This window comes from Pagrus pagrus (genome assembly GCF_965226575.1).
Source record: "Pagrus pagrus genome assembly, chromosome: 1".
Classification (NCBI taxonomy): domain Eukaryota; kingdom Metazoa; phylum Chordata; class Actinopteri; order Spariformes; family Sparidae; genus Pagrus; species Pagrus pagrus.
Window position 1 is genome coordinate 26,268,495 of NC_140185.1, and position 27,195 is coordinate 26,295,689.

Here is a 27,195-nt window from a genome sequence, read left to right on the forward strand (position 1 = left end):
AGTCAATGTTAAAAAATGAAATACCTTGGTCTTTCAAATTATCTTAAAGGTGCTCGTCTCTTTAAGGGCCCTCTCCCAAAAATCTGGTCTGCTCTGATTCGTCAGTTCTCACAGGCCTGAGCAGGCACCGACCGCTGTGTCTCCACATTAGCAATCATTGTTTTGTTGTGATATCACAACCTTGTGATGGCAGTCCATTGAATAATCTACAGGCTTGGGCTATGCAGGCAATACCGACTAATTCACTGGTGGTTTTGGTCTTTTTAATGGGACATCTGATGGTGAAAAATAAAAATTGAACACCACCAGGCTCCTTATTTAAATGTGTGATGGAGCTGAGGTTATATGACAAAGAGGAGTCTGTGCTTACGTGGGTAGTCTTTGGGATGAATCTTCTCTGACCAGTTCCCATAGAAGGTGACTCTGTACTTTGCTGTTCCACAGGCACAGCAGTCGAGCAGAGGTTTTTCTGTAGTGTCTCCATACAGGGACTCTGCGATGAAATGAGGGGAAGGGAGAAGAGGGGAAAAGAAAAGAGCCAAAGTGAGAAACATAGACGATCATGAGACATTCATAGAGAGATGGCTCATTAGTATAAGGAGTAGATGAGAGTGGCTCCCATCATATAGGAGATGGTTGGTTTAAGAAAGTGGGGAGCCAACGGAAGAAGAAAGGGGGAGCATGAGAAAAAAAGAGGAGGATGTGCAGCACAGGGCTTTTGATCTGTTGCTCAGTGTGGCATCCAATGTCATGCACAGCCAGGGGTTACACTCATTTACAATCATTCACATGCCAGAGATTAACAGCAGAGAGGAAAGTCCCTGCATCAAAATCAAGAATGAAAGAAAATAGAGTAAAAGAAGATGAGGAAGAAAAAAAGAGACTATCAGTAGGGAGCGAAATAGAGTACCAGCAGGGAGATTGAAGGGATAAGAAATTCATGGTAAATTATTTATTCCATGTCAATAAAAGAAGCCTACCTTTCTCACACATTCGCTTGGTGAGTGAGCCTTCATCCTGGAAATATATTATCCTCTTCTGCACAATGCTAGCCCTGCACAGAAAAAAAGAGAAGAGATGGAGGCATTGAGGGGTGAAGTTTGTTGGGGGACCAGGCAGGACCAAGTGAAAATGTACAGACATATAAACATAAGGGGCAAAAGTAAGAAGGAAGGTCATAATGGAAAAAAGACCAGAGAAGATGGGAAACTTTTGGAGAGAATGTGAGGTTTTAAAAGGGAAGAGGAGACAACAGGCAGCAAGAAATGGGGAAAATCTTGCATTTTAAAGATATGATAGCAGATGGAACAGGTGCAGCGCTATTCATTAGCATCTCTTCTGTATTTTTTTCTTCTTTAAGAGAACTCCTAAAAGCAGGTATCAGAGCCCACAGGGAAATTGCTAAATCAGGCTGTCTTTCAGACGGAGGCATTCAACGTCTCACACAAAGACCACAAAAAGAATGCATCAGCATTAAGACATACACGTACATGGAATTGAGAGGCTGAAAAGCTGAAAGAGAGACAGCAACTAAAGGAGAATTTCTTGCATTAAAGAAAGTCCCTGCAGCAATTTGTAAGGAAAAGAGGCAGAAATGAACAGACACACTATATGGTGGGATATGCACCGTGTCGATAAAAACTGATTGACAGGCGAACAGAAATGCTCCCCAAAATGTGAGGCCTGGCACAGGGGAGCTTCTTTAGATTGAGCTGTCTTCGAGGCTTGTTCCACTGGGTGGTGGAGAACACGGGTCTGAGAGGGGCCTTGACATGTAAATCAGCCACAAACAAGCCTTTTCAGAGGCCAGCAGACTTAAGAAAACAACAACAGAAAACAAGCCTCCAGGCACCTAACTTCCTCACAAACACCAGCTTTCTACACCAACCCTGGCTACAGGAAGGTTTCCATGGGGATAAAACCCAACAATGAGGTGCTGGATGGAGGTGCCGGGCTAAGGTCTGGTCCAGGTGGGCCCCGTCCAGCTGGACTCTTTGGACACTATTTATTCTGGGGTATCACACTAAGCTGAGTTGTATTCCCAGAACTGGTTCCTCAAAGCCAGAAAAGATGTACAGTGACGTGGGGAATCTAGAAGATGATAGAAATGAGATACTCACACACATCATGTACCTCACGTAACTTAATCACCAACTCTACAGGGAAATATTATACTGATATGAACCAGTTGTGTACCAGATGCCAGACATCTCTCCAAATTGACTTTTAAAACACATTATAAATGATGAGTTATTTGTTTTGTGGATTTGTTTTTGTACAGTCCATATCAGTGAATGAATGACACAGAAGAACACTTTTTTTGTTGTTATCCAGAAGCTCTCTACCTTTTTCTATGTGAGCAAACCTCTCCCGGTTTCTTTGTTCCATGTCAGACTTAAACAAACTCCTTAACTGCACAAATGTGTAGACAGTGGATCAGTTCAGCCTGATGAATTCAACCTGTTCAACCTACCTGTGCTACTCCGTTTGTGGGCAAGTTTTATCCACAAAAATGTTAATAAAGAGTAGAAAGAAGAATTTCACCAAGTACAACTTCATATCCTGTTGTTATACATTAGCAAACAAAACATATCTATCAGTTTCAATAGTCCTATTTCTGGGAAAATACTGCTCCTGTTTTGGCTTACTCTATTGTGTAATGGTGTGCTATCTTGGGCAGGTCTCCCTTCAAAAAACAGATTTAAATCTCAAGGGACTTCCTGGTTACATAAAAATAAATTCTTTAATTAATTAACAAGCTGCCAAACATGTCATCAGAGCAACGCTGCAGGCCTACTAAATAGAAGAGAATGATTGACATGAAGTTGGATGCCAATAAACATCTAATAAATATCTTGCGAAGGCAAAGCTGTCATTCTCATATGGGAGGCAGTCACGAAGGTAGTCTACTAGATGTGAAAATGTGTCTATTAGTACGTGATGTTGCACTGTGGGAACGGCTGCAACGGCTGATCCTGGAAAAGAGACCTGCATTAAGACCCTAAGGCAGTCAGAGCGAGAGGATTTTTTGAGAAACCACTGAAATGTATAAGATGTCAAGATACGCCAATAATAAATAAAAAATTAAATACAGTGCAAAAATATTCATTTTAATTTATTTATTTTATGTTAATATCTGTAACAAGATTAAGAATGACGATCAACTGGTTTTGAGATAGCTATTTGCAGTCCACATCTGAGAGATAACATTACATACTATGTTGTCTTCGTATTTCTAAGCTTCATTTACCTTTTTAATGTAAGCAGTGTGTATGTGAGAGACAGTCAGAAAGAAAAACAACAAAAGATCAGAGAGCAAGAGAATAAACGACAGGTCATCGTCATTTTTATCAGTGATGGTAAAGGCGGGTCATATCCAGAACACTGGGTGGAAGAACATGATGGACCTAAACAAAGCATGGAGAGGCAGTTCTGCTTCGACATATGAGAGGCCATTAAGGCCATAAATCATAATAGGTCTCATGCAAATTACTTACTAATAACACTCTCTTGTTCTCATCATCAAACTCATCACATTCACTACTACTCACAGCTTTACTTACTATAGCTATACTTTCTGTATGTGCAGGGTTTTAGCCAGTGCATTACAATACTGGCAACCCACTGGACCTAAGTTGAATCCTGCTGAACCTCAGCACCGTGGAATGTTTTTCTACTGTATTTTAAGATGTTTTTTTAAAACAAAATGCGTTATACAAGTAGCAAGTTTCTTTTGGGAATAACTCAGTGAGCAGGTGCATAACATTAGCGAGTTTGCCATTGAGAGAGAAAGAGAGAGAGTGTTTGTGACACTAAGCATGAAGTTAGCAGTGACGTTATAGTGCAGTGTGTGTAAAGTTTAAAGAAGCTATTTAAATGTCATGTCTGTTTCATCGTTTCCGTACATGCGCAACTCCCTTCTAAATAGTGCTTTTTATTAAAAAGAATAGATTGTTTTTCATTTACATGTCTGGAACGACTGATAAAATAATTTTCACTGAAGAGTTCGGTTACAAAATTGTCAAATCTTATTTTAGTTGCTCTTTATGAGTTGACCTCATATCGATCACAGGCCTCTGTATCAAATCGAATCGAATCGTGGCAGACTTTGTGATATTGGCAAATATCGTATCATTGTCCAAAGAATCGATATAATACCATATCCTGATGAACCTTGCGATTTATATGCCTAAATACCAGCCGTGATCACTCTGACGTCAAGCGGCCAGTATGTTATTAAGAAAAGCTGTGTGTAAGAGAGTTTGATTGAAAATGGGAAAAAAATAAAAGAATTTGATTTGAAGAGGCTTTAAGTTAAGTCAAGATACCTTTTTAAGTTGAAGACTCTTGATATATACCACTCACCACAGGCAATGCCATCCCTTCTAGAAGAAAATCCCTCTCTCTGACTTGACATCATACTCACATACACATAATTATACTCACTTTCACATACAGAACACCATCAGTTCACTCATTCCATCTCACGCACATTTTCTGAATTCACACACTAGTATTCTCCCTTACAGTGAGTAGTGTGTACTGTGTCTGGTCTCTCAGTCTCTCTTAAACACACCATAATTCACTCTCATTAAAATATCTTTACTGATTCACATGCATATTACTGTATAGTGAGTATATTGGTGCCCATGTGAGATTGTGACGATGCGTGAGAGAGCCAGTATGATTTATGGCCATAACGGCCTTCCATAACGTGGATGAAATGATTCAAGGTAAGCGACACCACCAGCACATCTCTAATTGTTCACGCTTTAATTCAATCTCACCCCAATTTCACATATCTCCCTGAGAGAGAGGCGCACACTCCGCCTCACTGCTTGCCCACTTCCCTGGGCTGGCCAGACAATCAAGCAGAGTAATGCTTATTTAACATCCAATTTAAATTCTATCTCACTTGGCCGGATCCACACCACCACCGATCCCAATCACCCCAAAAGTCCACTGATTTGACTGTGTGTGGGGGTGTGAGAAGGAGTATGTATGCGAGAGCTCAACAAAAAAGAGAGAAAGACAGGGAGAAAGAGAATAAAGGGCGAGAATAAAAGAGAGTGGGATTTTGCCTTTTCTAACTACGTTTCTATTTGCACTCCCAATAGATGTCTAAAAGAAGAATATAAATTCTCATTTTGTCCCTGTAGCTCCTGCTACATTCAGAGATTAAATCAGTTCATTTTGTTCCGTCTGCTGCAGCTGCTACAAACGGAACTTACAGAAAAGAAACAACTAAGAGACGACACATAAACCAAAGCAAATGTATTTACATTTCACTTCCCTGGCTCTGCTTGACTAAAGTGTCCTGTCGAAGTCCTCCTTGATCTGTCCTATCATTGTGCTGAAGGAGATAAACGCGTTCTGACAGCTGCACGTGGTTGTGACATTCATCTGATCACAGATACACTGTCTCACTCAGACAGCCCATCAGAACACATCGCACAACCCCACCATATCGCACGCCACAGGGAGATGACAAATAAATTGCTTCCTACCTACAAATGGAAAGATAAAAGATAGTGGCAACTTCAATGGCGACTGCAATATATGGATTGTATTTTGATGTGGCTCTGTGGAACAACCACGACGTAGCCCACGACAAGTTTTCAGCTGTGACAATCATTACGTTCCACAGTGAGACATAAAGCTGAACATTTGGTTCAGAACAAAGTTGGGAGGAAATAAAGATAAAAACCCTTCTTTGCTAAAAGTTGTTGTGAGAGAATTTTGACAATTAAATCTGAAATTGTGTAAAGAACAGTGGATAAAAATCAGGGGAACAGAGAAGGTGATTGACAATGACAAGTTTTACATTTAGCAGTCACTCATCTAACATTTTTAGTCAAGCAGATTTATCTTTCCACGCTCTCTTTTATTTGCAAAGAGCATATTTGAATCGCAGGTTTTTGCTGTTAGTCAGTACTGATGTCACTTTCACCTGGTAAAACGACCAACGTCTGTCGTGGTTTGGGTTTTTGGGTTAGTTATTTCCTGTTATATTTTGATGTTATATCCTTATGTGTATTATTGTGACTTTCCACTTCCTGTCTTTGTCTCTTTTCCTTACACCTGTGTTTAATTTGTTAATCACTCCTGTTTATTTAAGCTTGTGTTTTCCCCTCACTCTTGGTCAGTTTGTCTGTTTCCACTCCGTTTGCCCATGTCAGTCCTGCATCTTCTGGGTCTCTGGTCTCAGATTCTGTTTGGCTCCCCGTGTTCCCAGAGCGTCATTGGTTTTGTCATTAACTAACTTACAAAAAGTGAAATGTAAGCCGGTTGCTGAACTGGCAAAAGAACTGGCATCACTCTGTAACACTACAGTACAACCGTGAGCTGACGGTTTGTTTTTGTAGTTTGACAAGACCCGCTAAGTGAGAACTCTATACATATCTGTGTGTTAATCTCCATTAGTTCTGTAACGTGAAGCGAAAAGCCTGTCAAAAATACAGTGTAAAACCCAGCTGGAGACACTTGCTATTAATGATCCAAACAGTATTTAATCAGCAGTTCATACTTGAGCTGCTCATCACATTTACAGGTTGTAGCAACAGGCTGTGAACATTAATTCTGCTCCCACTAAAAGCTGTAGAGTTTAAATGATAGACGATACTGAAGTAAAAATAAGCTAAACTTATTCAGATCGAAAAAAGGGATTCGAAAGCAATCAGATTCAAAAAGAAGATTCGATTCAATTCTTCCCTATCTCTGAACACATCTAGTATCACAACTGGGTGATGTCAGGAGCGTGCAATGTTGTATCTGTATCCATAACCAACAGTGATGTCAAAGTTGGCTGTTATACCTATCTGTATCACTGCAGAAAGGTGCAAAATTCAACTGCTAAAAGTCAGCAGAAACAAGATTTTGTAGAATACATTTTCACACACCATGAGTGGGATACAAGGAACAGAGACATCGTGAAGGAAACCTTGGCGCGATCTGATTCTAGCATATGAGTAAGCCGAAAATAACTGGATTGGATGGTAGGCTTTCAAAGACGATGCTCTGAGTTCAGGAGTTTCAATGAGCATCTCTGCCTGACCCTATCATCACAGACCGACCTTAGACGGAGCCCAACCACCGAGCTCAGTCTTTCCATCTATAAGACAGCAACTGCCCGTCAATTATACTGCAGCAAACCACTCGGGAGGAGCAGGGTTCCTGGGACAACACTTGAGTCATAGGGACACACATGCCACACACACATGCACACTTCTAATTTCATGGCCAGATGTCGTTTTTTTAAATAACATGATTTTTTTTTTTCCTTTTTACAGGCAGGCACACCGACGACGGGCAGTGACGGAGCTCTCTGGGGACACAAAATGAAATTAAAAACAAACATTTACCCTGCCTGTGGTGGTAATGAAATTGTCCTCTCTGTCCTGATCTATAATATCATTTCACATTATCATGATGTTTCTTTCTGTGCGTATTTGTAGACTGCACTGTGTGTTTGTGTACCCTTGAGTCTGTGCTGGTAAGGGCTATATGATAACAGAGTTATTGTATACAAGAGTGTCTCTCATTCTTTTAATACATCATTTATATTCTACCTAAATGTACTGCATGTGGCTTTGAACTGTACATGAACATATTTCCTGCTTTTTGTATATTAATGTCATTTTAAATATATTATGCAACTATTGTTCACCATGTATGGGATATGTGTTGTATGTCAAGTGTGAACCCCAGAAATACCGGGTGGTTGCCATGGCATCACCTAAAGATCCTTTAAAGGAGACCTATTATGCATTTTCATTTTTTTCCTTGACTTCAGTGTGTTTTATATGTTTTTGTGCATGTAAAAGATCTTCAAAGTTAAAAAAGGTCAAAGTCTGCACCAACGGAGTCTCCTCTCTCCCACAGAAAACACTGCTCCTGAAACGCCTCGTTAGCAGTCCCGCCTTTAATTCTGTGACTTTGTGACATCACACTACATCAGAGTCACACATTTGCATAATTTATGCCTAGTTGCTAGTTTGGCACATAAGAATTCATTTTGCACGGCTGCTCTGTTGTTGGGTCAGGTGTGTATGAGCTGACCAATCAGAGGAGACTGGGTTTCGGGGGGGGACTTAAAGAGACAGACAAACCAAAAATAAAATTATGAACCTGAAACTGAGCATAATACGTCTCCTTTGAATAAACAAATTTCACTTGTCAGTTAGTTACAGGAGTTGTACCTCCTCAAGAAGTTAGACTTTTAGTTGTGTTACAGCGCAGAGGCACAAAAACCCTCTGATCTCTATGACTGCAAGGTAGAAGAAAGAACAGTGGCAAGAAACCCACTCCTAGCCTGTAATCATGTCTTTCAGAGGCATCTCTTTTGAACCATAGGCTTCTCACACCTCTCACTCTCCTATTGTCTGCACCCTGGTATTACATCCACATCTCTACACTTTCAAGTATCTCTTTCTAAGGCTGTGTGCTCTGTCACACTTTCAACTTTTGCCTCTATCCGTGCGCTTAACTGAATACCATCATCCCACTGGTCTCCATGAGGAGAGCAGAAGCGCCGTACGACATGACCTGCTTGAGAAGACGATGACAACAACACAGCGGAGTGGAAAACAAAGAGAGAGACGGATAAAAAGCGAGGAGGAGGGAGAGAGGAGCAGAAAGGAAAGTAGGAAAGTTCAGGCAGGTTATGAAGATACTCCAGGATAACTCAAAGGGAAACTCATCACACTCTCACATAATAACATGTTTACTAAGAAATGCAACCTTTTTATCACCCCTTTGTGAGGCAGAAATGTGGACCAGGCAGCAGAGAAACCGTCTGTGGACGTAAACAGTTAAATAATGCATCGATCAGACGGCCTTGTGAGTCACGGTCCCTCAGTATCTTTCCACGTCCTGCATTTCCCCACAGTACTGGATTAATAAATGGATTTCTGCCATGATCTGTCTTCAGCTGAACATGACTGCACTTCTGTATGCAAGAAAGCCCAGAGGACACACAACAACAGAATTGATTGGTGTCAATCAAGCGTAGAACTAATAAAGGCAATGAATAGTTTATGAAGCCAACTGGGAATGGCGATTTGATAAGACCTTCTGTATTCAACTCTGCCTAGCTTGAGGGGAAGGGAGGTAATGAAAGTTACTCTACATGTGGACTTGATATACTGTGTGCTGGCAGCATAACTCGCAATCTCATTATACACTCATAAAACATTAAATGATTAAAACTTAGATGTAATGCTTTAAGACAGAATGAAGTATAAGCCATATAACCAATCTTGGAAAACATTTTAAAGATTAAAATTAAGATTAAGATTAAAAAAGTTGAAAACCAAATGATTAAAGCAGCTTTATATAAAAATTTGAGTCTACAACAATCACAGTTTTGACATTATGTAAAAGGCGTTCATGTATTGAGAGACATCCAACGCATAAAGTTAGCATACTTATCAGCTAGCATCAGTCAGGCCTGTCTCGTAGTACTACTTTTTACCTCAGGAGACTACAGCGAGTCACTGAAGCGTCCAGTCTGCTCTCATTCCAACATGAGAGGATAAAGAAGTAGCTCTGTCTCGAGGATGTATTCTAACCTCTTGTCAGTCATGTTGAAGGACCGGCCCACGCTTAGACCATCTAACAACTAGTAGTCAATGAATGGAATGATACGCGCAACAATGGCTGAAGCTCTTGACAAGCGACTGTTATCACCACCACCACCACCACCCACTCCCGGTAAGACAACATCAGCAGCAAAAGAGAGGTGATAGAAATAGAAGCAAAACAAGAAAAGGTTTGATGATGAACACACAATGGTTCATCTAGACTGGTGAATCCACAGCTTTCAATGCTAGCGTTTTTTATTTAAAGATTATATCTATAGATCTATGGAAGCAAAAGTGCATTTTCTTACACTTTCTTACGATGGTGTTGGACACCCCAACCTTCTGGAGATATGCTGCAGCCAATATGATTGTGGTGTGGAGTGTGAACTCTTACATAAAGCACCTTTAAAGCCAGTATATCAGATTTAAAGCAACATTACGTAACTTTTTTGGCTTGAAATAACATCACATTTTGATGGTACAGTGTCTTTTAATAGGGTGAATGGTGTATATAAAACTTCAGTGAGAGGGTAGGATCACAGCGTTACATACATGTTTACTTCGAGATATATCGTTATGATGTAATGAGTTTGCAGTTAGCACCTAGATACTGTTCTACTGATTATTAGGTACATGTAGCTAAAATTAATGCAGTCATATACAACAGTTTCCACCTTCATGGTTGTTAAAATGTAAAGTTTTTGTTGAAACTGTTTTAGGGAGGTTATTTAGTCTACCCTCATTGACCTAAATGCTATCAATCTGCTATCAAATGCGCTAAGAAAAGGATCCAATCGGCAAAAATACAAGACATGCTGTTGCTGCTACCTTGAAGGTAGAAAAAATACATTTATCCATCTCAAAACATATACAGTAAAATGCTTTGAGAATGGCCACCAGGAGATAATCCCAAATCAAATCTACTCTGTTTTTTAGGCAAAAGATATATAAGACTGACAGGCTAAGCTTGTCTCTGGTTTCCTCCATTGCTCTGCATGTAGTGATGCAAGGTGAAAAAATGCCATATAAGAATTAGATAGAAGGGAGCAAGCCAGCCCACTTATAACATAATAAACAGTTCATCAAGCACACGGACCTCTTCATCTGAGTTAATCCTCCACTGATAGTGTGAAGTGTATCAATTTGAGCCGAGGACTTCAGTTGCTGTATACATACTTGAGGAGGACGCAGCCAGAGCCACTAGGGGGCGCAGTCCAAAACACCGAGATGCTGGTGCGTCTGCGAGGTGTGCTCTCTGTCACTGCGGGAGGGCAGTTGGTCATAAACTGTGTTTCCTCCTCATCAATTATCTATAAAAGCATTCACACACACACACACACACACACACACACACATAAAGAGGTTAGTGATGAATAAAAACGTCCTCAGACAAGAGGCAATTAAAATATCCACATGAGATCTGATTCATTAGGTGGTGAAGTATTTCACATTCATTTCCTCTTCTGTTTTCAGCTCAAGCACCTATAAACATAATTAGCAGCTGAAACTGACATCAATAATTTCACATTTCCAGGACACATGAGGAGATTTACTTTACGGAATAATAAAACAAATAAAACAACCTAATATAAATTGTAGTTAAGACAGATATGAATCATTAGTCTTCAACCATGTATGTTTTTCTGCTAATTAAAACTTACCTAAACTCTGAACTGTACAGGTTTCTGTCACATATACACAACATGCAGGATGTTCAGACTCATTTTGTTGTTCTTTAATCTTTAATGATTTTCCTTGTGAGATACTGGATACTTTTCTGCTCTCATTAAAATGAAATAGTCTCAGAAGTTCAGAGGGAAAATCACTCACAGAAACATGTAACCCGTAAAAAGGAACCACTGCTTCTTTTCAAGGGTTCACGGGCCAAAAAGGTTGGGAGTGAAATTGAACAGTTGATGGTTGGATAGCTGTGGCTGAGATTTTCTCATCCCAGTCCTTGTGAATAACTATCATTGTCAGTGTGTGAAGGAATAAAAAGATGATGAAGGCATTTTACACCAAACAGCAAAAGCAATTAAAAGGGGGAAGGGGGAAACATTGCACTCTTATTTTTCCACTTTGTCAGCCTAGTGGACTCAAGTTGGCGGCTACCAGGAGCTGAAAGGTAGCATAAACAGCACTAAAACTAAGTGGTTAGTCCTGGTGAAATAAAGTAAATTGGATTGAATTCAATCCACACTCAAATCAGTCAAAAGTTATCACCCCAATCTTGACACCATCACCGTAGGCAGTTTACAGAAAAAAGTCCCCAGACTCTTGGGGTCAGACTGAAGTGAGTCCAAAAACCTGCTGCCCTTTCTACTCGGAGCATCTCATTGATTTTAACTGGACAGGAAATTAGTAGGGTCGGGTGGCATGAAGGAGCGCAGCCAGCGAGCTAATATTCACCACCTAGAGACCGAGGATCTGTTTGATAGGAAGTGACATCAGGGCAGTAAAGACGGGGAACTTTCTCACTCCATAAAGCTGTCAGCAGAGAATTTCCTTTGTCATGCCATGTTATGAATGAGTTGCCTCTGAAAGTGGATTGAGTGTGGGTACGCATGCCTCTGTGTGTGTGCGTATGTGTGTGTGTGAGTTCGTGAGAGGAGGAGAGTCAGAGTGAGAAGGGGAGCCTGGGAGCTGTGTGTGTGTGTGTGTGTGTGTGCGTCTGTGTGTGTGTGTGTGTGTGCAGCCTATCTCGGTCTGACGGATTACACCAACCCCCCTTCCTCCGTGTTCCCATGGTTTCTAAGAGGCATCCTGGGCTGGCCTGACTGGACTTCGACACATGTTAAAACCAGCGAGGTCTCATGTGAATGCATTAAACAACATCTGCTGAAAGAGGCGACTAATTTGCTGCAAAATGACTTCATGACCCTTTTGTGTGTGTGTGTGTGTGTGTGTGTGTGTGTGTGTGTCTGTGTGTGTCTAAATCAAAGTTTTCAAATCTTCTCCCAAAAACTACAACTGCAACACACATCTTTGCTGCGCTCATATTAGATCTTCCTTGTGGAATTATGTTGTGATGATGATGCACCCACGGTGTCTGTTATGTTCACGCTTACGTCAAATGTCGATCTCCAAGTGGCACCGATTTCGCCCCTCACACTTCCGCCCGACAATTTGCCCTCTCTTGCTCGATCATCGCACCCCGCTGAGAAGCAATGTCTCATCAGACAACGCCAGGGTTGCCCCGCTGGTTCGCACTCTTGCCCGCAAACACACACACATACACGCACGGTGGCAGCTGACCTTCCCAGAGAGCTCAATAAAAGTGCTTTTCATCAAGTCGGGAGCTGTCCTGAGACGGCTGTGATGGGGCACACCAGCAGATTTCAAATGAGCTGTATGTTAAATAAAGCCTGACGTCTTCCGTTGCAGCTTCTTTTCTCTTTCTTTTCACTCCGTGCCTGGAGGCCGGCCCACCCAGAGCTCTTTCACAATGGAGGAATACTGTGTGTGTCTGTGTGAGCGCTCGCGTGTATGTGTGTGTGCTTTTTCTGACATAAAAGACGTAAAACATGAAAGACTAACAGAGTAGGGTGATGATGGAGGGATATCTCTTTGGACAGCAGTTTATTTTTACTTCACTGTCACATGGTGCTTAAAACAAGACAGGTGACCATCTGCAGCTGTGAACGAGACCTTCAACTTCTTCAAATCCGTTCTAATCAAAGGCAGGTCTCTAGAAACGGCGCGTCCATTCTTTTTACATTTGATGCCAACATCTAAAGCCGGCGGTCACACATCCATTCATCACATCTATCATTCTCTGTGCGCTCCGCAATCAAGCCTCGCCCGTGTGTGGAGCAAAGTGACTGAACGTGACTAAATGACGGAGCGCTTCCCCCTCTGTACTCCTGGCGTTTAGCGCCCTGTCACACCACGCCACGCTCTGCCACATGGCTCAAGGCTGGCACTAAATAACAACAGCACGAAATCAATCGCAAGGACAAATAAAACAGAATAAACCTCGCCAGTATTAACCCTAGCGTAATGAGTCGTGAGGTGCACACAGGACAAAAATTAAATGTTTCTGGGGTTTTTTGTCGTCCTGTATTCAAGGCTCAGGTTCACTGCGGGTGCCACAGCGTGGCAGTTAACTGTGATCAGAACAGCCCGAGGGCTGCTGTGCAAACCTCCCCATGCATCGTACTACAGGTTCAATAAAATAATGGGTTTCTTATGTGGGAAGAGACTGAAACCGACAGGTTCACAAAAGTCTGAAAAGGAGAGCTTCGCACATGCTGTGAAATCCATTTAACAAGTGCTTTCTAACAAGGTCTTCTCTAACAAAACACTTGATTTCATGAATTTGAATTCTGCCTGGTTACCTATCCTACCTTGCCTTTTCTTATGAGGAGTACACTGTGTCGGGGTACACTGGCTTTGCTGTTGTAAACACTCTGGCATGTCTCTCATATTTGAGCACTTAATAAAGCTGAAAACCAGTTCCTCGGTTGCTAATTTCTTTCCAAATCCTTTGTCATCTTGTGCAGTGTGAGCTCTGTGAATCTCTCAAGAAACTGCAGCCGTGACTTTCGATGAACAAAACATTGGCAGGACACAGCGAGCTAAAAGGCATGAGAGCAGAAAAGGACCAGTGAGGGGGAAGGAATTTAAAGGTTATGAATGTAATATTACATTTACGTCTTGTAGTTCAACTCACAATGTAGTTATACACTGTAAATGTCTTGTAAACGCGACTGGAGGCATTTTATTGTGCTTCATGTCAAAAGTTCATCAGTATATTACATAATTATAATCCTCACACAGCCAATCAACAGGTCTTCTTCTTCTTCTATCCGCAACTTGACTCCTCACGCTGCATCATAATCACAAAGGCCTCACATATTTGTCCATTGTCGCGGCTGCGTAACAACACCACCGGCTTCCTGTCCTTCTCCCTCTCCCTCTCGCACTCCATCGTCTTCCTGCTTCCTACTAAAAACTCCAGCTGGACCTGCCTTTGCAAAACGCTTATTAGCCTCTCAACTACACCGAGCGCACACTTCCTACATGTTTGAGCTGTCTCGTCGCGTGCTCGCGCACACACGCAACTGTCCGTATTCCACACACGAGTACTTTCACAGCCTGGCAAAGCGGAGCTGCATAGAGCTGAGCTGGAAGTATGCTCTTTTCATATGCTATATCGAGCCTATTAGAGGAGGTGAGGTGAGAATAATCACACTTTGACATGTGAAGATGGGAAGGCTGTGCAAAAAGAATCTGTCAAGACCCCCGCCCATCCCCCCATCCAGCTACAGGGTGATCTATTTTTTCTCTCTCTCTGCACACACGTCATGTATGGTATTGATATAACGGTTAACCCAGGTGTGGGGAGTAAGTGTGCTGGTTCGCTGTCTTTTATTAGTGCCGAGCGTGACATTTAAATGTATTGTATCACATTTTCAAGCAAAGATCTCCAATATTTGCTTCTTAAATGTGAGGATTTGCTGCTTTTCTTTGTCATTTATGATAGAAAGTGAGGAGTCTTTGGGTTTTTGGACTGTTGGTTGGACAAAATAAGCAATTTGAAGACCTAATCATTGTAAGTTGCAGTCCTACGAATCACAGATTTGACAGATGGTCATTATATGGAGAACAGGCTGATTAATTCCCAGGTAACTGCACTGTAAAAATAGAGACTGCACGAGCAGTCTTTTCAATAGCTGCTGCCTCACCTGGAAATTTCCAATGTAGTCCTCGTCCCTGTCTCCTTCTGCTCCCTCCCTCTGGGCAATAAGGGTGAACCCTCTGAAGTAGGAGGGGCTGGATGCAGTCAGAAGCACTGGATGGAAAGCAAACAGGAGTGACATCAACTGATGGAGAAAACAGCTGAGCTCCCAAACACAAGAATTAAAGCGGGCTTAATTAGATGCCTGCCTGAGTACTGTTACATCAAGATGTGCCGGAGTCTGGTGGATAAAGGGTAATATATTCTAATATAATAGTAATTATTTCTTTTTTATGTACAATCAGACGTTGCACCTGCTCTCGAGCTCAGATAACAGTAATTATAAAAGGCTCAGCCTGGAAGAGTTGAAGATTGTAATCCAGCAGAGCAAAAAGGAATAATTCATTTACTTAAGGGGAAATTTAACTTCCTGTACCTTTGACTTTATCTGCATCTTGGGAGAAGATATTTAGACTTCAGGCCTTCAGGTGATGGCAAAATAATTGCAAAAATTGTGACTTTTTGGGTTAATGCAGTTATTCGGTTTGAACGCTGTGGAAATATTTATGATTCAATCAGAAAAGAATGAACCAAGATGTGAAGACCAGAACAGCATGAGCCTTTGAGATCCACAGAGCAGATGGTGCATGCCCATTAACAGCACCCAATAACTTCCACTTTAGACAAAAGCAATGGGGTGATCGGGGGACTGCTGGCTTTTGAAAAATCTGTTTTAACTATGAAAGAGAATCGCAAACCGCCCGACAGAGATCGCAAAGGGATTAAGCTCTAAACCTTTTTGATCAGAAAAGGAGTTCTGAGGCGTTAAAAAGTCAAACTGTCCGGTCACCTCTGGCACATTTCCCTGCTGGAATGGAGGGTATCGTTTACTTTCGGTGCGTATACACAAGCGTGCCGTGAAAGGTACACTCTGCAGAAACTTACTTTAAGTTTGCGTAGCCTACTGACCGTACATGAGTGTTTATTTGACAAAGCGCGCACGGTGCCAACAGGCGCAGTGTGCGTAAATCCCGCGGATCAACACCAACCTCTGTATGTGCTCCCTGGCTGATAGCTCTCCGGGTCTCCTTCAACGCGGAGGCGAAACTCGTTGTTGACCTCCTTTCGATTGCTCTGAGCCCGTAGTATCCGACTACAATACCCGTCTGACTTCCCGGCTCTCTCAGAGGGCTCCTCGGTGAACGCAAACATATTGCACGCCGCGGTGGAGACGAAGCAAAGCAGGAGCAGGACGCGAGCATGTCGCCCGGCTGCTGTCATCGTGGAGGATTCCGACAGACAAGTTGATGCGCGGAGGGGGAAAAAAGAAGAAGAAGAAGAAAAAGAAGAAGAAGAAGAAGAAGATGGGGATCTTGTCAAGGGGACGGGGAGGGGAGGGGGGATGAGAAACGTTCAGCTCCCGCTTCACTTCTAAATGAGAGTCCAACTTGCCAAGTGCTGAACTAGACTTCTGCTCTGCTCGGAGGGTAGATCCATCCTGGTGCGAATGACACAGAGAGGGAGGGAGGGAGAGAGAGAGAGAGAGAGAGAGAGAGAGAGAGAGAAGAGGAGGAGGAGGAGGAGGACTGACTGGGATGTGCTGTGCGCTCTCTCTGTAGGAGATCTGCACACTGCGTGCCGCTGCGCGAGCTGAGCGGCCGGGTGGCAGGCAGGGGGTCCGAGGGAACGGCCGAGTGAGGGGTGAGCGATGTGTGGCCGTCTCCAAGGCCACAGTGTTTACGCACAGACTAGGTGAGGAATAATCTGAACCAACAGACTGCGAACAAAGACAAACATTTCCACAATCGACTGCTGGGAGGAGGCAACACGTTTGACATACTTGGACTGAACTCTCTGTGTCGGCGCGCTGCGTGTGTGTGCGTGCGTGCGTGCGTGCGTGTGTTGTCATCACTCAAGAGCCCTAAAGGAAGACAGGAACACACACAGCGACACACAAAGGGATTCAAAAAAAGCGTGCCTAATGGTTGTCAAGGTGACTAATTAAACAATAAGAGTTGAATTAATTGGCTGCTCCTCGACTCCCTCGCTCTCTATTTTCCTGGTGTACCAAAAGTCAACTGATGAAATCGCAGCGTGGCATGTGAGCTTCCACCTGATTCAACATGTCAGATGAGGCAGAATAATGAGGTGTATCAAGACCCTGCCATGTAGGGACCAGGAGGAGCTGCTGTGCTGTCATTACCAACACGAGCAGGAGCGAGATTTCACATCATTCTCGGGGCACCAGGGGCCTCTCACTGAATATTGATCAGCGTCGGTAACGGCGAAAACTATCCAGGAGACACGTTGGTCCACATTGTTCTCACACTCTGCAGCCACACTTGCAGATCACGATTAAGTTTTCATGCAGGCAGTGAGGTATAGCCTTGCAGATTTACTGCACACGCGCATAGTTTTGTAGATGATCGCACTTTTGTGTGTGAAACAGCAGTTTTAGGCATGTTAGCAGAACAACTACTGAATGGATTCATGACATGTTGTACCAGCGTTCATGGTCCCCAGAGGACAGAGCCTGCTGAATCTGGCGATCCCCTGACTGTTTCTCCAGCACCACCAGCAGGTTAACCTTTGACATTGCATTTTTAAGCGGAATATCTTGATAACTATTGGTTGCGTTGCCATGAAATTTGGTACTGACGTCCATAGTGCCCAAACAAATGTATCCTACTTAATTTGGGGGTCCCCCTGACTAATCCTCTGGTGAGATCATGATGGTCACATTGTGTTTTTGGAGAAATGTTGGATGGATTGTCAGGAAATTTGGTACACACATTCATGTCCATTTGAGGGTAAAATGTTATGACTTTGGTGATCTTCTGATTTCTCAGCTAGCACCTCCCTCAGGTCAACATTTAAATTTGTCCAATACTTTGTTCTATGAAAAAATACTTGCAAAATGTCTGACATTCCCATCACCCTCAGCTGCACGGTGTGGTTTGTGCAAATTAGCATTAGAACCCAACCAATACCGATGATTTTTGGTGCAGATGACGATGCCGACAAGACGTTTTACAGTTTTTTGTCTAAAATTACATCAGAGCACTGAAACAGTAAACTTCACTGGGAATTTATGAATGATTGATTGCACTGATTGCATATTGCAATGCTCCATCAAGCATCAGGCAGTTTTTACCACCAAGTCAGATAACAGTACATAAATGTATACTACATTATATACATTTTGTATCTCAACATTTAGTTCACATTTTCTTACAAATAAAACCTATAGACCATACTGTATGCCCTAATGCTGTCTACTTCTTGTGTAAAATCACTGACAGGGTAAGGCTACAAGGGAGCAGTGGTGAATGGCGCTTGATGCGGGGTATAAACACAAGTACATGAAGTGTTGTTTTATTTGATTTATTAGTGAAATGCAAAAAAAGGGCAATTTATTTGAATGCTGAAGTCTGGCCATTGGATGGACACCGCATCTATCTAATGTCCTTCACCTTCACTCTTTGTGAAGCCAATAAATTAAAATGAGTGATGATTCTGAGTGATGATTCCTAATACTCTGATAAAATGCGAGCTCAAGTTGTCTGCTTTGTATTTCTTCTCTGCTTTTCTGTTTCTCCCACCTCGCTTTTTCTCTCGTTGCTTTTAAACCCAATGTCATATGAATTCAGCTGCTTCTCACGATCATGACCAAGTGCTCTCGGTAAAGGAAAGTGTCTTTTATATCCAAGTGTGATGTAATTTGATAATGACAGATGGTTTCAAAAGCTGCACTTCACCCAAGCTCAACCACTGCCTGCACGTTTAAGCCTTGATGGTTGAAATTAGCTCTCTCGACAACATATTAGACAACAACAGTGTTTGTATCAAACCTCGGCAGCAAAACTACCTTACAGGAGACTATAATAACTCATTACTTACTAATAACTTTTTAATCTCTGCTTCGCTTTGCTTTATTTTTTATCTTCTGTGTCTCATTAACAGGCTCAGAAATAACATGTTTTCTCCTGATCGCTCATTGCCTCCCTCTCTTGTTATCTTCCCCACCCTCTTTTCTGCCTCTTTAGCTCCTTTTTTCTTCAAAAGCATATTGGTTTGGACAATGGTCCGTTCAACAGGAGTTCTCCAATCGCTGAAATAAAAAACATGACACGTTGCACAACGACTACACAACATTGGGTGTTAGGCGATGAACTGAAAAGTATTGACGTAATCCCTCTTGTTTCTTTGCCTCTCAATCTTGCTCAGGCGATAGGCAACATTTTATCCTTTGTGACATTCTTATGCAACACCCCCAGAGTTTATTCCCGGGCTTCAAAGGGGTCAGCAGGCATGTAATGAGAATGTAACAACTTCTGATGGGCACTGACAAATGGAGAGTGGCTATGCTCTGTGCATCTACCGCTGGGTTGATGGATGGATGATGGGGAAGGAAAGGAAAAGAGTCTGAATCGCAGAAGGCAGCACCAGCAGGTGCCATGAAAGCATTTTGTCTCACAGTCCTGCTGAGCAAAATCTCTTCACCACTTTCACTTTTTTCCTTGCCTTTTTACTAAATATACTGCACATTGAACAATCGCCACAAGAGCCTCGCTTTACTTTTTTACCAATCGAAGTAAAGAAGCTGCTGAAAAACGCTGGCTTGTGTAGCCCCACTCAGAGAGCGTTTTCTCTTGTACGAGGGATGGTCACTCTCCACAGTACAGCTTAGAGGAAACCTATTATGCGTTTTCGTTCCTTTCCTTCAGTGTTTTATTATGTTCTTGTGCATGTGAAAGATCTTGAAAGTTAAAAAGGTCAAAGTTGACACCAACAGAAGCTCCTCTCTTCCAAAGAAAACGCTGCTGAAACGCCTCTAGGGTAGTCCGGCCTTTAACTCTGTGACTTTGTGACATCACACTACATCGACATGTCACACATTCGTATAATTTTATGCCCAGCGGCTAGGTTGACACATGAAAATTGATTAAGCACAGCTGCTCTGTTGTTGGTAGCGGTGCTGGCTCAGGCGTGTTTGAGCTGACCAATCAGAGGAGACTAGGGTATTCGGGAGGAGAGGCCTTAAAGAGACAGGAGCTAAAACAGCGTGTTTCACACAGAGGGGGACATACAGTACTGGACATTATGAGAAGACACGTAAACCTATTCTAGTAGTAACCAAAATAAAATGATGAACCTGAAAATGAGCATAATGCAGTATGTCTCCTTTAATATAATACATGGTCATATGTGACGTATCGCTACTTTACAAATGCAGCAAGCACCATGTCTCAGGTGGGTTTTGATGGTTGTTGCAATTTTTTCCATTCTCATCAATTCTTATAGCCTATAAAAATAAATTGGGCAGCCTTCAGTTGCTTGTTTTCGTATTACCCTCCAGTTTTTCCTTACTCTCTGCAGAGACGAGAGTGTCTCCATGTTTTATTGCTTCATAATGCTGGAAAAGTTGCTTCCGAGCAGAGGAACCTGTTTTGAATTCCCAAACCAGTCAATAAAATGAGTGGTGAGCTTGAATGAGTTATGAGCTGTCATGCCCTCAACAACTACTCTTGAGCTGCCCTTGAGTTGGACACTTAGCCCCCAACAGCTCCAGAGGAGCTACTCTCAGGCAACAGTAGGAGACCGAATCTACTGCATCAATACCCAGGTATGCATGTGTGCAACGAGGGATGTGTGAAACAGAAATGCTGGAAATAGCCTCCACTTTGAGCTGACCTTTTCTTTGCTGTAACAAAAGTTACCTTAACATTTCTATATCAGAACTGATTTACATTCCATTGGGTGAGAGGAAAGTAACTACAATATGTAAAAAGTCTGGAGCTGTTTGACGTGCTGAAAAGAGAGAATTCTGTAAAGACTGGTAAAAGATGTTACTTGCTACTTGTGGAGACTTTCCACTTTACATGAGGAGGGATTCATGTCTTGTGCCTTTAAAAAACAGTCTTTCTCATTGCTGACACCAGTTTGACTGAACACATGTGGTCTGTGGATGTGTTGGTATCAGCACATGGGGCTGTTGCTGTTGGTCTAGACACCCACTGTGTGTTTTCCTCTGTAGCGATGCCACGGTCTGATGCTCGCTTCTGAAGTGGTCTCATCCATTGCCACATCTAAGGGATCAAATCATGGGGACGCTTTCCAACAGGGGTCCTGCAAAAACAGACACCAATGCTGATTTTAATCCTCACCAGCAACCTCTTTTTAAAAGCTGGTGCCTTCTTTCGGCTGTCGTTTGAAATAAGAGTTTTTAATGATCTAATTTAATTTTTAACACACACTATGCTTCAAGCTCAACATTCTGCAAAATAGGCTTATTTTCTTTCTTGTCGAGAGTTGGTTTAAAGATTGATATCGCTCTGATGTCTGTCCAACAATTATAAGACTACAGCAAGCAGCTGATTAGCTTACTTTACCAATAAGTCAAGGGCAAAAAGCTAGCCTTCCTCTGTGCACAGGTAACAAAATCAACTGTCCAGCACCATCTCATTTGTTTAATTCATGCCAAAAAACTGTAAAACTGACAGTTAGCCATCAAACTTTACTGCCTTAATGTTAGCTAGCTAGCTTAAGCAACGTTAAGGTTGGTTAGCGTTAGGAATGTTATCGTTAGCTAGCATTAGCAGCTTTAACGTTGGCTAGCCAGTGTAAGTAATGTTACCCAACGCTGCTAGCCAACGTTAGCAACAGCCGCAAGTCTCAACAATGACAAAGGCAAATCGTTAATCCGTTTAGACAGCATCGGCTACTGATGAACAAGCTCACATGAGTCAGCATGCAATTTGCATTAGCACAAGTAGGACAATGAAATTAGGAAATACCCCTTAAACTGTCGTTTTTGATTATACAACTCAAACAACTGCAGATTAATTATATTTCATGCACGAACGACTTAGCTGCCAACGTGCATAAGTGTGTTTCCCAAAATGTTGAACTATACCGTGAGCATTTTAGGTTGATGTTAAATTTTGCCCATGAAACCTGTTTGTGAATACATGTGTAACTGCATCAATAAGTGTACATTATATACTGCATGTGTGCGAGAGCAGAAGCATATAATATACTTCATATCCTTGTGAGCAAAATCTAATCATTATCCACTCTCTCCACACACCCCTGAATTTCTCCACTCGACTGCACAAGCCTTTGAAAAAAATCCCCGGTGCTTTGTTGTTTTCTAGAAGGAATAGAGGTCAAGAGGGAAAATCAAATTAGGCTCTCATTTGATCGTGGTGGAGCAGGAGAGCCTGCTCATTAAACAGCCGAGCCCCCCGCCGACGAGTCATTAAGGCCATATTTACCATGCAATAGCACTATATGAACCTGAGAAGATCTACCAAGTTGTTTCCACTTAATTTGAAGGAGAAAGAGAAGTGGTTAGAGGATACAGATGGAAAGAAGGAAGGAAACTTATTCCTCTCTCTTCTGCAGTCACAAAGTCCTTAAGTATTACTCAAAACAATGTATAGTTTATTCACGGCATTTCAGACCTGCAATCAGCAGAAATGTATGTATGACAATGAACTTAAGTGCATTAATGATCCTTGATGTATATGCATAACATGCTCTGATGTCACACAGCACAGCTCAGCAATCTTGGTCTGCAGACAGAGTTAATGTCTTTATTTCCACCCTGACTTCACGCATCCAGGCCCACATCTACTGCTTTGGAGGTAATGCATTTTGATGCCCGTCTAAAAGCCTGAGTGAAACATGTGCTGCTGGGAGGCCAGCAATCGTACGGGGGCTATCACAAATAATTACAGTCAGCCAGAGGGTGACGGGGATCGCCAGGTGCTGGGGCCTGCCGAGACATTACTTATTGAATCCTGTCTTTAGCTCTAAGGAGACCTGGGCCATATCTAAATGGCTTTCAGGAAATCACACACCCTGTCAGGAACCATTATGTTTCTGTCTCAGAAAAAGACTGTCTCAGCCGAAGTTTGCCACTAGTCTACGGGAGGCATAACACAGTTTACAGTTTAGCTGCTGAAGGCTCAGTGAGAGATCTGCATGAATGTGTTTGCACAATAGTACATAAAATATGTACATTACAAATAAAAAACAGTCTATTGACTTCGGGTTATGACAAGCATCCATCCATAAGTTCTTAGTTTGAAGACTAGGCTTCAATTTACAAGACAGGCGAGGAAATACTCTCACAATAACATTAGGGGCATGTTAGAGAAACCAGACATGGCACTCAGACCTGACGTAAGCCACTATTATAAGCCCTGTCACTGCACATCACCAGGTCAAATAAAACAACATTAGAAGGGATCACTTTAATTTAAAGGAGACCTTTTATAAATTATTATCTTTTCCTTTCCTTCAGTGTTTTATATAGGATCTTGTGCATGTAAAAGACTGACATTTTTAAAAAAAGTCAAAGTCTGCACCAACAGAAGCAGTAGTCCCGCCTTTAATTCCGTGACCTCATGACATCACACTACGTCACCATATCACACTTGGATAATTATTTTCTAGCGGCTAGTTTGGCACATAAAGATTGATTTAGCACAGCTGCTCCGTTGTTGTTAGCGGTGCTGGGTCAGGCATGCATGAGCTGACCAATCAGAGGAGACTTGGTATTCAGGAGTGGGGTCTACTAAAGGAGACAGGAACAAAAACAAAGCATTTCAGACAGAGTGGGAATACAGTGCTGGAGTAATGGACAGAATACGAAGACTGATGTGTTTTTAAGCACTTAAGCATGCAAAGTTATTCTAGTAGTAACCCAAAATAAAGTTATACACCTGGGAATGTGTACAATATGTCTCCTTTCATCAAAAAATGTAATATTTTATAGTAGATGTAGCTATTTGAATATCCTTGAAACAAAAACCCTGGCAAAACTGCTTTGCAAAATGTTTTTATTTTTATACACTGAATTATTGCATCTGTCACTTTTAATACTAACTGTGAATTTAGTTGAGATAGCTCAAAGGCACCCTTCCTTAACATATTGTTAATACTAGATGTAAAACTGGATATAAATCTTTGATGACATGCAAATACAAACCATGTGAGGTCATGCTTGTGACAGAGGACATTTAGTTTATATCGGTTGGAGGACTATGGGACACAGTGTCTGTATAAGGTTGAAGGCCAAGACACCCAACTGTGTGGTCTGGTTTAAATGTCACATTAACATCTATGCTGCCCGGGCCATAAGTGCTGTGACATTCTCCAACGCTGGTCTCGGTAACTGGCTCTCATCAGGACATCACTCAAAATCTTGATCCTGTTGCACATTAACTCTGTCAGTGGATCACATCGAAAGTTTTCTCTTTAACTAAAGGTACTGTTTTTACTATCATGAGCTCAGGGACCTGAAATGTTCCACTTGTTTAAGATGCTTACTATATTGTTACCAGAATTTTCAAAGAGGCTTTGACCTTTTCTCGATCGCAGCCCTTTACTTGCCGCTGACCTTTAGCTAGGATGCGTTAGCTGAAGATGCTCTTGTGTTTTCTCCTCTCGAATGTCATGCCCGGAAGCACTTCAGGTCCTGTATCTCTCATCTAAACACATCCCACTGTATTCCCACTCAAAACCATATCACAAAAACAACTAATTTAAAAGTCCACAAAAAGGCCTGGAAGAATGAGCTTATAAAAGAAAGAACACATATGACTTGGTAATGTAAACTACATATCAATCTGTGCGCGGTACCTCTATCTAGTGACATTAATGTCTAGTGTATATTCAGTGTTGTTCAACACCAAGTGTAACTACACTCAATCAAGCAGAAATACATGTTTTATCTCCTGAATGTGCGGCATCATTGCCGACATAGTAATCACACATCCTTTATGATGCTTCTGGAAAATTACATGACCCGAGGTTAATAGTAGCCTTTATACAAGGCGATGGATCTTGAGATGTCTCCAGTGTTGTTTTTTGTCCGTCCACAAAATTGATATGATTTAACCCTAACCCTACTGAAAATTATGCATGCAGTTACAGAATAACTGAGGGTAACAAGCCTTTCACCCCATACACGACTTCCCCATTACAGAAGATCAGTGACTCAAAAGCAATTCTTCTCCACTTGCAATCTAAGGTAATAGATTACGCTCCACAGAAGGAGTGGACATAATACAATGCACATGTTGTACAATCCAACACAATGACCCTGCATGAATATTATATTTGTGAAGCTTATAATTAGATAATGATTCAACTTTTTGAAAGCACACTTACGTATGCTGACAGGATGGAAAACATTAAAGAAACAGAATAATGCAGCCCAACAACACAACTGAACTGGACAAATATTAATCTAGAACGGAATCCTGTCTGACATTTATAAGCTATAAAAAGCAGTGTTTACTGCAGTGCTGTTGTATTGGATTGTATTATTCGTCCAGGCGTTCTTTATACGGCCTTCAAACACACTGTTGAGAAAGTGGTACATCTAGTGCTAACGACAAGGTGCTTCAGCCGAGAATCTAAAACTCCTCACGGACATTTCACAGCTCAAATTCAATAGAAGAAATATCCACATTAATATGTGGATGTCTGCATTAAAGTATGTTGGGAATGCATACTTTTGTCGGGTTAGTCGACAAAAGACTAAATTTGCAGCAGCTTTTGTAAAATAAATAAATAAATAAATAAATGTTTTTGTTGCATTTGCAACTTAAAAGTTGCAAATGCAAACAGTTTTTAAAACTTAAAAACTGTTTTTGAGACAATATCATCCTAAAAAGTTGCAGATTGTTTGATTTCTGGAGTTAAAGGAGCATCAGATGGAACATCTGTAGTAGTCAGCTGCAGAGAGGTGGACATGCTACGTGACCGAACAGAAAAAATGACTTTAGACTCGACTTAGACTTAAAGAATCATGACTTGAGACATGATGACTCGAAGAACTTGTCTGTGTTCATTTTCAGTTATAACACGTTCAATGTTGTCAGTGTTGACATTACATGTGTTTTAAATCGAGAATACATTTTGAAATAATGAAGCTTTAGTTGAGGTATTTGTCTTTCGTTTGATTACATTTATTTAACTGAAAATCAGTAGTTTTTTTAATAAATTGGCCAATAATATCAGTGTCTTACAGGTATTAATACGTTGTGTTTTCATCTTATACAGACCTGATACTGCAGGTAAGATAGCAGTATCTTGGGTTGGGGTGGGGGACTTGACTTGCCTTAAAGCAACATTAGGTAGAGATTGGCATTCTGTGCGATTTTTCTCCCCACATAGGTTCTGAGCTCTGAGACATACATCAGAAGTCTATGGAGATACTTCAGTTACCCAGAAGTCATAGGAGTATTTGCCCTGAATAACATTGAGCATAAAAGGAGGCGCCTCCAGTGCACTTTACTACCAGCACATTCATCATGCCCAACAAGTTCCAGAAATAAAATGGTTTGTTTAATTTAATGGTTCGTCTGTCAAATGATTCAACTCCATATCATTTCTTCATGAAAAACTTGTCACATGGTGCTTTCTTCTAGTGTTATACAAAAAAATGCCAACAAAATGAGTTCAAATTATAATGTGGTTGTGAATATGATGTAGATATTGTCATATCTCGATAATGCTTTGATAATTACTGCAATTACAAACCTGCCTCCTCCACACATCTTAAATGGAATCCAAAAATATCTGTCTCTGAGACAGAGTTCGTCTCTTATCAGTCACTGGGGATGGCTTCTTTTTTCAACAACTGAATACAGTTTGAGCAGCTCAGCTGAAGCAAGAGAGCTTATAAAACACAGAAACTACTGTATGTGTGGCATGTTGTATACGCATCCTCTTTCATTACTGCAGAAACAGCCTCATGAAGTGTTCTCTCATTACTTAGTCAAAGCATGTTGTGATTGTGTAGATGGAAATAACAACTGTATTGATTTGTTCACCTGAGAAGTATTTATACCACTGGAATTGTAAATCTCTTTGTATATTATCATACTGCTGTGGATAGTGCACACACCCACATGT

The 27,195-nt window shown here is 41.6% G+C and overlaps 1 protein-coding gene across 2 annotated transcripts in view; it reads right to left on the minus strand.

Moving 5' to 3' along the window:
* spon1a (spondin 1a) overlaps window positions 1–16,777 on the minus strand; it is a 71,482-nt gene extending 54,705 nt beyond the window's left edge. For both annotated transcript variants that reach the window (XM_084349499.1, XM_084349498.1), the window contains exons 1-5: window positions 16,311–16,777; window positions 15,269–15,375; window positions 10,758–10,891; window positions 981–1,054; window positions 371–493 (exon numbers count right to left, since the gene is read on the minus strand). In XM_084349499.1, the coding sequence (XP_084205625.1) occupies window positions 371–493; window positions 981–1,054; window positions 10,758–10,891; window positions 15,269–15,375; window positions 16,311–16,542 (670 nt within the window). In that variant the 5' untranslated portion in view covers window positions 16,543–16,777. The remainder of the gene's footprint in view (window positions 1–370; window positions 494–980; window positions 1,055–10,757; window positions 10,892–15,268; window positions 15,376–16,310) is intronic.
* Window positions 16,778–27,195: the final 10,418 nt, after the last annotated feature.